This window comes from Sinocyclocheilus anshuiensis, unplaced genomic scaffold (assembly GCF_001515605.1).
Source record: "Sinocyclocheilus anshuiensis isolate Anshui unplaced genomic scaffold, SAMN03320099.WGS_v1.1 scaffold1188, whole genome shotgun sequence".
Taxonomy (NCBI): Eukaryota; Metazoa; Chordata; class Actinopteri; order Cypriniformes; family Cyprinidae; genus Sinocyclocheilus; species Sinocyclocheilus anshuiensis.
Genome location: NW_015547690.1, coordinates 128,743 through 143,045, shown reverse-complemented (window position 1 = coordinate 143,045; position 14,303 = coordinate 128,743). Strand labels below are relative to the sequence as shown.

At 39.1% G+C, this 14,303-nt stretch overlaps 1 protein-coding gene across 1 annotated transcript in view; it reads right to left on the bottom strand.

The window, feature by feature from the left end:
• LOC107703603 (transcriptional activator GLI3-like) overlaps nucleotides 1-14,303 on the bottom strand; it is a 157,041-nt gene that overhangs the window by 100,847 nt on the left and 41,891 nt on the right. Inside the window, exon 2 of the mRNA XM_016506294.1 lies at nucleotides 12,002-12,175. Within this exon, the coding sequence (XP_016361780.1) occupies nucleotides 12,002-12,134 (133 nt within the window). The 5' untranslated portion in view covers nucleotides 12,135-12,175. The remainder of the gene's footprint in view (nucleotides 1-12,001; nucleotides 12,176-14,303) is intronic.

Sequence of the window (14,303 nt, the reverse complement as noted above, 5' to 3'; positions counted from 1 at the left end):
TCTGTGGGCTATACTCGGGAACAGGAGCCCTCCGTGGGCTAAACTCGGGAACAGGAGCCCTCCTTGGGCTATACTCGGGAACGGCGGGCTTGTGGGAGCCGTGGCCAGCGGGCTTGACAATGGTCTGGTCGGCGGGCTTGACTTCGGAGCGGCCGGCAGGCTTGTCTTTGGCGCGGCCGGCAGGCTTGACAACGGCGCGGCCGGCGAGCTTGACAGCAGGGCGGTCCTTATCGGGAAAAAACAAAAGACTATTCAAAATGAAAACAAAGACAGGGGAGAAGGGGCGCCGCTTACTGTTTAGGTCCGCTGTTTTGTCACGATTGACACTAGGAGAACGGGAACTAAGGAGCGAGGAGACGAGGAATAAAGCAAACTGCAAAGTATTTAATACACTCAAAGCGTGGAACACAGGAACACAGGAAATCACAGAGAACACAGAACACGAAATTACATTTTAACAGCGGACAGGAAACGAGGGGAAGAACACACTTTAAATACACAGTAACTAATTAAACACAGCTGGAACCAATAGAACTAAATAGGGACAGGAACAGGAAAAAAACTAATATGGGCATAATAATCAAACTGAAGCACATGGGGGAGGAAAACAACACGAGACATGGAAAAGAGTCTGACATTGGTGTACTTCGAAATAAAGGTTTGTATACATTTTATTTAATTTATAAAGTCTGTGCTTTAAATTATATTATTTTACGCAATGCAGCATACAAGGACAAGATGTCAGTCAGCTGCATCAGCAGCAATCTTTTAGCATGATGGAAACACCTTTTGCTTTGCTTAATATAAACTGATTACATTTGTTATAATACTGAATTTAATTTGATGTTTAAATATGTTCTCTAATCTCAGTACTGTTTGTTTATGGGCAGGTTATGGAGTCAGTCAGTCACGGCATCTTTCAGCTATGAGTGAAATGGTCTGAGGTTCGTAGTTCCCCCACCGAACAGCAGCCCATTACCAGCTCAGATTTTAGCGACGCACTGGCACGAGAACTAGACTATATTATATTGACTATATTTCAGTAAAAAAGTGATTATAGAGAACAGTTGAATACACTTAAATTAAAATGCTACTTTTAAATGTTACATTTTATTTCTAAAATGCTTGTTAAACGAGTATTGTAATCTATGCTATATTCACCCAAATGAATTCAATTTGGCTTACATTTTGTCTATGGGTGTTCTTGCTTAATAATAAATGTTTATCTTTTGATTATTGCTGTTGCCTCTAGTAATTCTGTGTGTGATTTTTCATTTCCAGCCCATTTTAAGCCAGCAATATAAGAATGTTTTACTTAAATAAAACAACCCAGCATGTTGGGTAAAAACATTTAACCCAACCAGCTGGGTCAACATAACCAAGCATATTTACCCAGCGCTGGGTTGCCAAATAACCCAAATTGGGTTGTTTTTAACCCAGCATTTTTAGAGTGTATGCACCCAGTGGTACAGAACAACAAAATAGTATTAGCAGCTCTTTAAGACAAATAACAAATGGAGAATACACAGAACGTAAAAAGTGCGTCTTTTTTTCTGAGCACTGAGCCGCTGCGTCTGAACGCGCTGCCATATTGATTGATAGATAAAAACATGAAAACTTGTCATCTAAAAGAAAAAACATGTTTAGGTTTGGTAGATCTGCAGCCCAAAGAAACCACTTTTACAGCACTAACCATCTTTCCAATCAGAGTTTATTATTGTGCATCTTTGACAAGAAAGGGCACACTGAAAATTGTCACTTTTGTAGCTAGAGCAAACATAAGTGTAATGGGTAGTTTTTAACTGTGCAAAAGTTTAAGAAACTTCTCATTCTCACATATGCCTCTCACACACCAAGCTCACTCCCAGAATGCAACAAAAAGAGAGAGGGAGGGAGGAAAAGAAAGAGATAACAGTTGGAAAAAGACAAAAGAAAGAGTGGAACTATAAAAAGATAAGCATGTGTGAATACAAGCATTTTAATTGAAATTATGAAAATGAAATGTATTCCATAGACTTACACTGAAAAAAAGAGCCCAAGCCATATACAGTATGGAGACTAGAATATTATAGACATGGGCCAGTAAGCAACCACCTTTCTACCACCAAGTACAGCAAGCACCCTTAAAGTGGAAATGAAGCAGTCAGTCAAGTTTACATTATTTAGTAAAGTGATTTCCACTTTGATTAAAAAATATATAACAAACACGATTAATGTAACCATTTTAAAGAAAAAAGGTTGTTTTGTTATAGCTTTTAGAGCAAGGGCGCCGCCATCTTGCAGTACCACCGCGTGTGACGTCACGGGGTTGGTTCGCTCCGATAGCCAGTGAAGTAATATAAGCATTTCTTTACATTTTTAACACGTTTTTTTGAAATGGAGGAAGATTACATTGAAAGCACTGTTAAGTCCATAATAAGTGCAATTGCCTATGCATTTGAGCCGATACGGCGATGGGACCGAGCAGTATTAGGGGTTGAAGAAACCACACCGGTAAAGTGCGGATCGGAAACAATACTCGTTTACGTGGATACTCCTCAAGACTGTCATTCCGACGTGCTTTGTGTACATTTGCTGATGAAGGCGCGACAGAAAGCTCAATTTGGTAGCCTACTCACGTGCTGTCCGTATTAAAATAACTCAAATTAAATAAAACTAAAAACTTAATAAAAGACCTATACAGACATAATAAATTCAGACATCATTTAACTTAAATTAAAATAAATAACAAATACAAATAATACAAATCAAACGACAGTAGTTTATCAGTAATCCTAAAAAATAACACTGCCAAACTTACATGCTAAAAAACAACAACTTACTTACACATAGTAAGAAATTGTTATAAAAACTGAAACAGAAGCGAAACAAGTAATAGGAAAGCAATACTTATCCTTTGCTGGTGTCCCTGCACGGTAGAGTCGATGGTCTTTACACTCTTCGGTCTTCACACGACCGCTTCCGCGGTAAACTAAGCTTTTTTTTTTTATTTGTTTAACAAAACTCAAATTGAATTCAGCTGGACACACTTTCCTGTTTATCACAACAAATGGCCAAGGTAGCCTACTCGTGTGCTGTCCGAGCCGAGCTGTGGTTTTCTGTGTGTGTGCAGCGCCGCCGGCGCGAACAGAAATGATCTATCACAACGCCTGAGTACCGCATTTAAATCTCTTTCAGAAAAGGTCTATCACAGCGGGTAAATAGTGAAATGAAATCTGAAATCTATTCCGTGCTGTCTCACGCTTGAACGGCTTAAACACTTTAATATTTAAACTGACAAGGCTTAAAACACGTGAGAATGATAAACTTTATTGAGGAAGCAGCACTGGTCCGATTGTTCAGATAACGTTAGGTGATTAGTTAAACACTACGTCCTGTTAACAGCAGGAAAGCTAATTGTATTCACAGGTGAACATAAAATATGATACATACAACTGGTGAACCAGTCAATGTAATGCATGTCTTAATGGTCTGACATAACAATAAAATGTGACATGAATGATGAAGCTTGTCTGGTTACATCACCTTGCGCCTGGCATTATGAAAACAATGTTTGGGATACCACGATCAAAACTTAGCATATAGACAGTTTGATGTTGAATATTCATCCAAATTATGGTGAAAACCAAATTATTTGTGTGTTAAAATAACATTCGTGTGCTCATAATGTAAAGAAATGCTTATATTACTTCACTGGCCATCGGAGCGAACCAACCCTGTGACGTCACACGCGGTGGTACTGCAAGATGGCGGCGCCCTTGCTGTAAATGCTATAACAAAACATCCTTTTTTCTTTAAAATGGTTACATTAATCATGTTTGTTATATATTTTTTAATCAAAGTGGAAATCACTTTACTAAATAATGTTAACTTAACTGACTGCTTCACTTCCACTTTAAAGCCAGAACACATTTCACCTTAATCTCGTAGCAACACCTTGGTAACCATTGACATCAAACTTGCAACAGCCCTCGAAGCTAGGGAAAAGTCTCTTGTTTACACACATATGACAGTTAACTGAAGCAAGAGATTATGGTTTATAAAGTTATAAATATGGATATTTTTCTTACACAAATGCATCGCTTCACTTCAGAAAGCCTTTATTAACCCCCTGGAGCCATAACATCACACTGTTATTGATCTGGGGCCATATTCACAAAACATATTTAGGGCTAAATACAGTATAGCTCCTAACTTGCTGATTTAGGATAAAGTCTTAAAAATAATGTGTGTCAGTCCTAATTTTAGAACTCCTACATTTTTGCTCTAAGAGTATTTCACAAAGTGTTATAATGCTAAAATCAGCTCCTAAATCTGTGAAAAGTTAGGGGGAGTCAAGCGGACTCCTAAGACCAAATCACAAAGCATCCTAATGGCTGTTGCTGTTGAATGGCTGTTGAATTTATTTAACAATAAATTTCCTTTATTTCAGTTGTGCTTCTTTTCATGTGCAAGTTAGGCAAGAAGTAAATCATAATGAGCTTTTATAGCCTATTCCACAATAGAAATAAAGGTGACTTGACTTAACTTGAAAGGAAGCCAGAACCAGATTTGTCCTAATATCGCTGCTTTATTTGTCCTACCAAAAATGCGAAGATCAACAAATGAACAGCGTACAAATGACTGCACTGATGTATACTAGAGAAAAAGAGAAGGGTGGTGGTTGGAGCACAAGGGAGGTGGAGAACAGCAGGACACAGTGTCGATTATGAGTTCCATGAAGTGATCAATGATTTCATTAATAAGACAGATCATATGGCTGTCACCAAACTGACACTGGTGTGAGAAATGATCCCGCAGCACATTTACCAAACACTTCCAATTGGGAATACCGGAATAACCCCCCCCCACACACACACACACACACACACACACATATCCGCACATCTATTCAATAATTCCCTGTTAGTGTAACAGCCCTGCACCAAACGGAGAAAAAAGGGGGGCAGGCCAGCAGGAAGGAAAAAATGAAAAGAACGTCAGAATGAATGGCTCTGAGAGGGGGAGAAACAGGAAGAGGAAAGGAGAAAATCCATTTTGAGGCCCCATTTTCAATTAGGCTCCACAAGCTGTTATCACAGGTGTCGCAGAATAGGGCCGAGTAAGGGAGAGTGGCTGCTATCCGCCTGCTGAAATGAACCCTTATCTGCACGCCACAAAGATGGGCTGGGACAGACTATCTGTAAATTACTTTCCGGCCATGCTGCTAACAGGAACTTTATTTCTGTCAGATGACATTCGCCTCTATTTGCTGCTGATCATTTAAATGGCTGCCTAAAAAGAGGGATGTCAAATCTGCCTCTCTTTCAGTTCACTTTAGCTATCTTTTCATCTATTTAATTGGCCCATCTTTTTTTGTGTGTGTGCTATAAAGGCTTATTGCAATCTCCGAATATGCCTGAACTAATTTGTTTAAAAAAAAAAAAAAAAAAAAACTTTAAGTTACACTAATTCAGCAAAAGCAAACAAATTTAAAAATACTATTCTTTTGCACAAAAAGTTAAATTATGCACCTTAGCTTCATTTTTGCAAGATCCAGTTCCCAATGTAGATCTGTTCTGCAGGTTTTAACTAAAGAAAAGACGGTTCTTCTCTACAAAAATTGACTGCAATGGTCCTAAAACCTATTAACCCTTCAAATAATACACAGTGGATTCTCAAGGCTCCTGGACTAGAGCGGATTCATGAATGAACTCTGAAGGCTCCCGGACTGGAGCGGGTTCTGGAGTGGACTCTGAGGGCACCTGGACTGGAGCTGGCTCTGTAGTGGACTCTGAGGGCTTCTGGACTGGAGCGGGTTCTCCTGGGCCAACAAGGCAGGGAGCTTAAGTGGGGCCAGCAAAGTAGAGAGCTTAGGTGGGGCCGGCAGGGCAAGGATCATGGGTGGAGCCAGCAGGGCCAGGATCATGGGTGAGACAAGGAAAGCGGGCTGCTCAGTAATCTCTGGGACCACCAGAGTCAGGTCCTCCTGTACCACCAGACTAGGGACCACCAGAGTCGGGTCCTCCAGGACCACCGGACTTGGGACCACAGGAGTCAGGACCACGGGACTTGGAACCACAGAAGTCGGGTCCTCCAGGACCACCAGACTTGGGATCACCAACCGTGGCAACAGAGTAGGAGCTCTCCTCCTCCTCCGAGAACGAGTCGACCCGGCGGGAATAGGCACAGGCTGGGAGGTGGGAAGAACAGGGAGAGGAAGCCACTCCTCCTGCAGCAGTTGCCTCTCCATTCACTGGCAACAGTAGTCGACCACCTCCCAATAAGTCCAGGTTTCTAAATCACCCAGCTACTCCCAATCAAAAGGGTCATCCAGTCCAGACAGGAAGCAGTGGATGATGGTAACCTCCTTAAAACCCAATCCCTCGACAGCATCAAGGAGGCCTTGACCAAATATCCCAAAAGGACGATTGTTCTGGTGGCATAATTGCCGTCTTCTTGCCAGGGATAGGTCTTGAGAGGCTGCTTCCGGCATGACAGGAGCTGGGTACAAAAATAAACCCATACTAGCACTGGCTGACTGTTGGGTTCCAAACTGGTTGGTTCGTTCTGTCACGAGTAACAGACAGGACCCAAATGCAAGACAGCCAGGTTAGCACAAAAAAAGGACTTTTATTAAACAAAGAAACAAAAAATAAAACAAAGCAGGGCAAAACTTAACTGGCACACATGAACAGCCAGGAGAAACACAACCAACGACATGAACGACAACGAACCAACACAGGACTGCAAACATAAGGAGAATAAGTAGGGCAGGTAATGAGGGACAACAGGTGGGACAACTGAAACAATAATGAGATAACAAGAAGGGCGGGGTCAGACAATGAGACAGGAGAGCACATGGCACCAACAAACACACAACAAGCCATGTGCTCACACAAAACACAGTGTCCTCTGGTGGCCTTCTATGGCACACTAGCAGAATACCATGACAAGTGATATATAAAATTATTTATTTCAATGTATTTATAAAATTTAAATTATTAGTAGCCTCAGGTTTGACAAGTTTCAAAGAGGCTTCCCCAGGCTTCCCCCATGGTTTACACTGAACACTTCTCAAGTTATTGAAAACATGAGTGGAAACAATTTGCCTGACAAAGTTTTCCCTCCTTTTGTCCTCTGTTTGTCCTTGCTTTCTTCACTTCCCTTCCTCGATTCTTTATGCTTCCTTCGTTCTTGTTCATTTCATCACTCTGGCATCCATGAAACAGTATGGCAAACCAAAAACACCAAAACTATTTTGCACTCTCATTCTCTATGTCCCTCTGTCCTCTCTCTCACTCTGAACGGCAGGTGCCTTTTTGCCCCTTTCTCCTTTTTAACTAACAAATTATCCCATGACGAACAGGTTCATTCAGTTGATGCACACGAACATCTCTCTCTCTTTCTTTTTCTTTTTCTCTCTCTCCCTCGCATGGTCCAGGCAGCAACAATAGAATCAGAGGACTTTGTGGTCCACCTGCCTAGCAAATGATGTGAGTTGAGGAGGAGGGAAGCCCCCTTCCCTTTGCTCCTACCAAAGAGGACCAATCAGGCCATTGTGGTGGCACAGTCGGTTCCTTTGAGCTGTCAGGCTGGGGGAGCCGGTCCACAGATGAATGCTTTGCAGGCCTACGCCAGTCTTTAGCTAACCATGTGGGAATGCTCCCCACCAAGCCTGGACAATTACAGACTGCAGCTAAACTTTTACATAAACTTTTACGCTGTGTGGTGAGAGAAAGTGGAAAGGAATAAAAGTATTAAGATAAAGGGGAAGGAAATGGGAAAATAGACATTTTCATGCATTTTAAGTCTTTCACATACTGGCACGTGCATTTATCAGAATAATCTGATAAAAAGATTTGTAAAAAAAAAAAATGTCATTATGCAAATATATAAAAACTATTTATATTTAATTATTTATATATATAAATTATAAAGAATAAACCATTGTTATATATAATATAATTATTTATAAATAAACACATAATAATAACAATAATAATAAAACTGTTATGCATAATCAAATAATAGTAATAATTATTTGGTAATTTGTTATTTTGATAGTCCACTTTAGACATTCTACTAACTATAAGTAACTTTGTAACTACATGTCAACTACATGTCAACTAATTCTCATTAATTTGCATCTACATGTCTACTAACTCTCAGAGTAGACTGTTAGGGTAGGTTTAGGGTTAGTAGAATAAGTTGACAAAGAAAGTGTTAGAAGATATTAAGCAGACAGTCTACTAATACTCTACTAACTGCTAGTTGACATGTAGTTGCAAAGTTACTTACTGTTAATAGAATGTCTAAAGTGGACTATCAAAATAAAGTGTTACCAATTATTTTATTATTCAGTATTTCCTTTGTTGATTCTAAATTAATATGATGTATGCAATGTGTAAATATGTTAATAATTAATATATAAATGATTTGTGAAAAAAAGGATTATGTATGATTAGTTATATTTTTTAATCTATTTACATCCCTAAAAAAATTCTAAACTACAAATCTTTCATTAATTAAAAATATCTCAGTGATCTTTTCTCTCTTAAAATTAAACTTGGATTTCTTTACTCCCTACAAGCTACTCTTTCTCAAAATCATTCAAGATTGTATTTCATTCTTTTTCTAAACTCCAACTCCACATTCTCACTGTACTATTTGGGGTTTCCCCTTCTGCAGATCCTCCGGACATGCCTGGACTGATCTAGGATCAGTTTAAGCATTTAGCCAATCCAGGGTCTGTAAAAGAGGCGGGACAGTTGGCTGCTACCACCGAAGGGCCTTTCACAATTGCCTTTTGTTAGTCTTGAGGGGGCGGCCCGGGCGACATGGGTTAAAGTTGACTGGGGTTTAGGTTACATCAGATAAGAGGTTATGAGTATTGGAAGACCAAGAGAATGCAGGGGAATTATAACCACACCAGGAATGTGTAAGCTATCTAATGGCTGTGGTAAGACCCTTCGGGGAGCAGGTCTAGGGTCTGTTGTGATAGATGGCTCATTATGGTTCTGTTGAGAGCTTGTGGTCAGGACAGCTTACTGGAATCAGAGCTTATGAAAATGATAATATATATATATATACCTGACCCACCATTGAAATGTTAATTTTGTTAGATTTTCCATCACACTCTGCCTTGAGGACAAATTCTACAAACAGTTTGCTCAGTAATAGTGCAAACACATCATAAAGCATAAAGGTCTTTGCCAGGATTGTAGGATACCTGAAAGTATGGAGCATGTGTAAGGATGGGCAAGGTTTAGCCTTCCTCTGGCCACAGATTGCAAATTAAGACTAAATGTTTGCACTAGACTTTCGTTGCTTTCTTTCTGTATATAATTTATTCTCTGTTTGAATAACCGTGGAAATCAAAGCGTTATAATTAGTAACTTAAAATGTTTTTATTAAATTCTGGTACTTGCCTAAAAAAACGGGATTATGATGTATGTAGTCAATAGATTACACCAGGGGTCGGCAACAACTTTGGCATGCAGAGGGATAATCACTGGCACGCGAATAATAGTGAAAACAACATACTGACGTACATTTTGAGGTAGTCATTCCTCATAGTTACACAGCTTGTTCGGAGTTATAAATACTATTAAAGCGTGAGAATTAACCTGTGCTAGTCTACAGATGCGCGTGGCTCTGGAAAACCGTTCGCGTGACCGCTGCGCATATGAGGCGATTCAGACCAATGCTGCGCTGTGCTTTTGCATAGGTTAAGTTCGTTTAGCTTCAGTCATGTTTCATTACGCAGCGCTCTGTTTCTTAGGATGACAAAAAGCTTTTAAAGTTACATTCGCAACCTGATTTGCTTCAGTGGTCTAACAGTGCTAGTCAATGTAAAAATAACTGAGCTGGCCAATCAAATCAAATTAGGTAGGGTTTAATGTTCACAGAAGCAGAGCGTGAATTCCAGAAAATGCAAATCATTTTATGATAGAAATGTTGAATGACCGACAGCTATATCCAGTGACGCAAACTACTTGACTTTTTTTCTCAGTCATGGCCATTTTGAGAGACAGAAAGAGAGAGAGAAAGAGAGAGAGAGAGAGAGAGAGAGAGAGAGAGAGAATGACAGTTGTGTGTGTGAATAACAATGAAGCTGAGCTGAGGTTAGTTACTTCAAAAACAGCATTTTTTTACCCCCTCATTGTTGAGAAATATAATGAAGCGATTCAGTATCGAAGCTGTTTTATTAATAAAAGTCGTGGGGCAGCGTTGAAAACAAGTTTCTGTGCTTCTGGATCTTTTTGTGTGTGTGTGTGTGTGTAGCGCGATCTCCAATCATGATAGAAATGTTGAATGACCGACAGCTATATCCAGTGACGCAAACTACTTGACTTTTTTTCTCAGTCATGGCCATTTTGAGAGACAGAAAGAGAGAGAGAAAGAGAGAGAGAGAGAGAGAGAGAGAATGACAGTTGTGTGTGTGAATAACAATGAAGCTGAGCTGAGGTTAGTTACTTCAAAAACAGCATTTTTTTACCCCCTCATTGTTGAGAAATATAATGAAGCGATTCAGTATCGAAGCTGTTTTATTAATAAAAGTCGTGGGGCAGCGTTGAAAACAAGTTTCTGTGCTTCTGGATCTTTTTGTGTGTGTGTGTGTGTGTGTAGCGCGATCTCCAATCTCTGTGTGCAGTGTCAATTAAAGCAGTGTGTTGATATAGAACAGTGATTAAACTGAACAGTTTTAATGCACAGTTGGCCCTGTCACACACACATACAGTGGTGTTCAGTAGGGTCACACTGTAAATCTGTTATTCAAAATCTAATTTAAACATTAAAATAAAGAATATTTCAGGATTTTGCAAAGTTTAAAAAACAATGTATGGAAAAAATGCATTCATTTAAAAGTGAACCCCTGGGTCTCTAACCCTGAGTGTGGGACTGAATCCTGGCTAGATGAGCACTGCAGCAAACTTTCCAAGACAAACCTTATGTTGTTCAGAGGAGTAATTACCCTCGCCTTACAGAGAAAAATCCACAATCAGTAAGCCAAATTACATCCATACTTTTTCCACAACAGTAAAGCTTTATCCCCCATCTATGTTCATTCCCTCCAAACCCCAAGCCCCCCACCTCTAATTAATGAAGGAGAGCTTGCCATCTGGGAATGACTAACAGTGAGAGAGAGAGAAAGCGAGAGGGGGTGGGGGCAGAACTCATAACAACAATTAACGATGCCCTGTTCCACAAAAAAAGGACATTCTTTTTCTGACTTCCTGCCATATCACCAGAGGCTTTCATATGGAGTGGTACAACAAAATAAGATCACTAATCAACCAAGACAAACACCCATTTGTGCAACTTTTTGTGTGGAGAAAAATGTTTGTTTCAACACTAATGCTAATGCCATTTTAAGCTGTATGAGATTTTCAGCGAATCCAAGTTTTTGGTTGATAGATTCTAGTAGGCCCAAGCTAGTCAGAGCTGGTCAGAGCTGGTCTAGATGCACAATCAACTAGACTACAAGGTGGTAGGCCTGCTTTTGACCTGGTAGACCCTCTTGGTCAAGCTGGTTAGAGTTGGTAGACTACTTCAAACTAGCGATAACAACCCAGGCTTGTTGAACAAGAAAAAGTGCAACATTTCTGTAAAATGATATTATGATGCTGCTTGAAAGTTTTGAGGCACTTTAAAGTTAAATTGTGAATCGCTAGTTAGTAAAAGTGCACTTAGTTATATCTGAAATGAATGTGAATTAATTTTATCTGAATGAATTTGCAAATAACAAAAACGCAAAAATAATTACTTGTTTTCAAACAGGTTTCCCACACACTGCTACTGGTCAGCCAAACAGATATCCCCACCCCCAACTTACATCATTGATTCAGCTGTTCCTGGTCAAGTTGGTCGAGATTCTCAACAAAACAGAGCAATGTTTGATAAAATTGACAAAAATGACTCTTTTAAACAATTTAAACACACAGAATCAATAGAGAATAGAAATTAAAGCTTGACAAGTAATCAGAAGAAAAGAGAGGTTTAAATGTTGACGTTGTACCATTGGAGGTAGTGCTGGAGGCCACAGCCTTTTCACTGATCTCTGCACGGGTGGGCGCGCTCTTGGTGGCTACAATGGTCTCCACTCTCTTCTTCTTCTCTGCTGCAGAACTGGTCTGGGACTGGGTTTCCATGACAACTGTGCATTCCTCAGTACCTCATCAAGACAGGATACCTGAGGGGTCACGTAAGGAAGAGGTCAGTGGTGGGAGATTACAAAAATTAAATTAAAATAAAAAAAAAAAAATTACAAAAATAAACATCATTAACAAATAAAACACAATTAAAAACAATCAGTTAATCAGTCCATACACTAAACATGACTGTGTTTTTCCAACTTTCCAGCTCCATAAAGAAACCTAATTTTCTATTTAACAATATATCAAAATAACAATTACATACTTTATAAATATTTTAAGATTAAATAAAAACCACAAATTTCCCTTAAATGTTAAAAATTCAGCTATAATTATTAGAAATGTGTAGTCTATCTAAAACATTTTTTTTCTAATTTACAAGAGTACGTAACAAGATGAATATGGAGGTAGCTGCTTGGGATTTACAACACAGCTATTCAAGTTTGGTGTGCTTGAATGGGATGTAACGATGCTGAATGAATTGTTTGCTTAGGGATTTTTCCTCAACAGTCACTTGAGTGTGTGTTGACACAATCTATTAAAAATCCTGGATTAATATATATTGGGTAAATTACTCTAAAAAAGTAATTAGATTACTGTACAAATTACTGTTTCCAAAAAGTATTTAATTACTTATTACTAATTACTTTCTAAATCCTATATCAAAGTTAATGAATGATACAAGGACAGACATGAAACGGTTCTTTTATTTCTTTCAAATAAATAATAGATAACTACCTAAATTATTCTGGTCACACTTTAGATTAGGGTCCAATTCTCACTGTTAACTAACTATTTACTATGAACTAACTATACTTTTGCCTCAATATACTCCTAATTACTGCTTATTAATACTTAATAAAGTAGTTGTTGACAAATAGGGGTCCTATTATGCTTTTTCACTTTTTGAATTTTAGTCAGTGTGTAGTGTGTATGTTTGGGCATAAAAAAGATCTTCAGACTTACAAATCTCAAAGTCCACTCCAAAGGGAGAAATTTCGTTTAAAAAAAATCCCTTTTCAAGAACTACAACGAATGGCTCGTTTGGACTACAGTGTTTGTTTTCCGGGTTTTGTGATATCACAAAGCGTCCCATTAGAATATCATTAAAATAATTCCCGCCTATGGAAATTCTAATGGTTGGGGGGTGAGGAGGGGTGAGGTCGTGCACTGTAAAATCCAATAGTTTACCTCCAATGGCATTAATAAAGCAGTGAGAGGCAGCAGTGCACTAATATGTTGCTAATGTGCAACATAACAACAGAAGAAGAAGAAGAAAAGAAAAAGAGTCTTAATAGACTTTTCACCCATTTCCTCCATGTCTGCAGTTATCTTTCACTAGTTGCATTCACTCGTTTCCCAGTCATCATGAATGTTGAATTTTCAATACAACTGAAATATTTGAGAGAACATACTACTATACTATACTAAGTCATGAGTAAACCTAAATGAAAGGATCAAGTACCCCCTACAGTTCTTTTTTAGTTACTATAACTCTCGTGTTAGTAAATTATACTAACTAAGCATTTGTCAGTACAACATACTATTCCTATTTCAATTTACTTAGTTTTTTCAAGGCAATCGGTTTGCATGCTTTTTTTTAAGTAAGCACAACTAATTAGATTTTACAGTGTGGTTAGAACCTTGGTTGAGTGCATCAGACAAGACGATGATGAAGAAGAAGTGCTGCTGTAGCCTCAAGTTTTTTCAATATTCTCGAGGTCTGAATCCGGCTCAAATTAATATGGCAGTATTGAGCAGACGGAACTTGCTGCTTTGGCAAGGGGCGGGGCAGTACTGAAACACCGTCTAAGCTGTTCGCTAATCACAACGCACTGGGACAGCTAACCAAGCACATCACATTTCGTTTTTCGGAAGGCGGCCTTCATCAAACCCGGAATGAATCGAGCCGTTTGTGCCAGGATGGGGAGAGAGGTATTGTAATAATGTAAATTATGTAAAAAAAATTATGCGTTTTTCGAACCACCAAGCATGAGAGCATGTTCTAGTTCAGTACACCCCCAAAACAAATTCAAGACATTGTAAAAGAGCATAATAGGACCCCTTTAAGAACTGGGTAGGCAGTACCGTCGCAAGGGCTGTGCCAAGTCAGGGCTGTACAGTGCAACATATATGTCGCACGTGCTACAAAAAAACTGGTCTGTG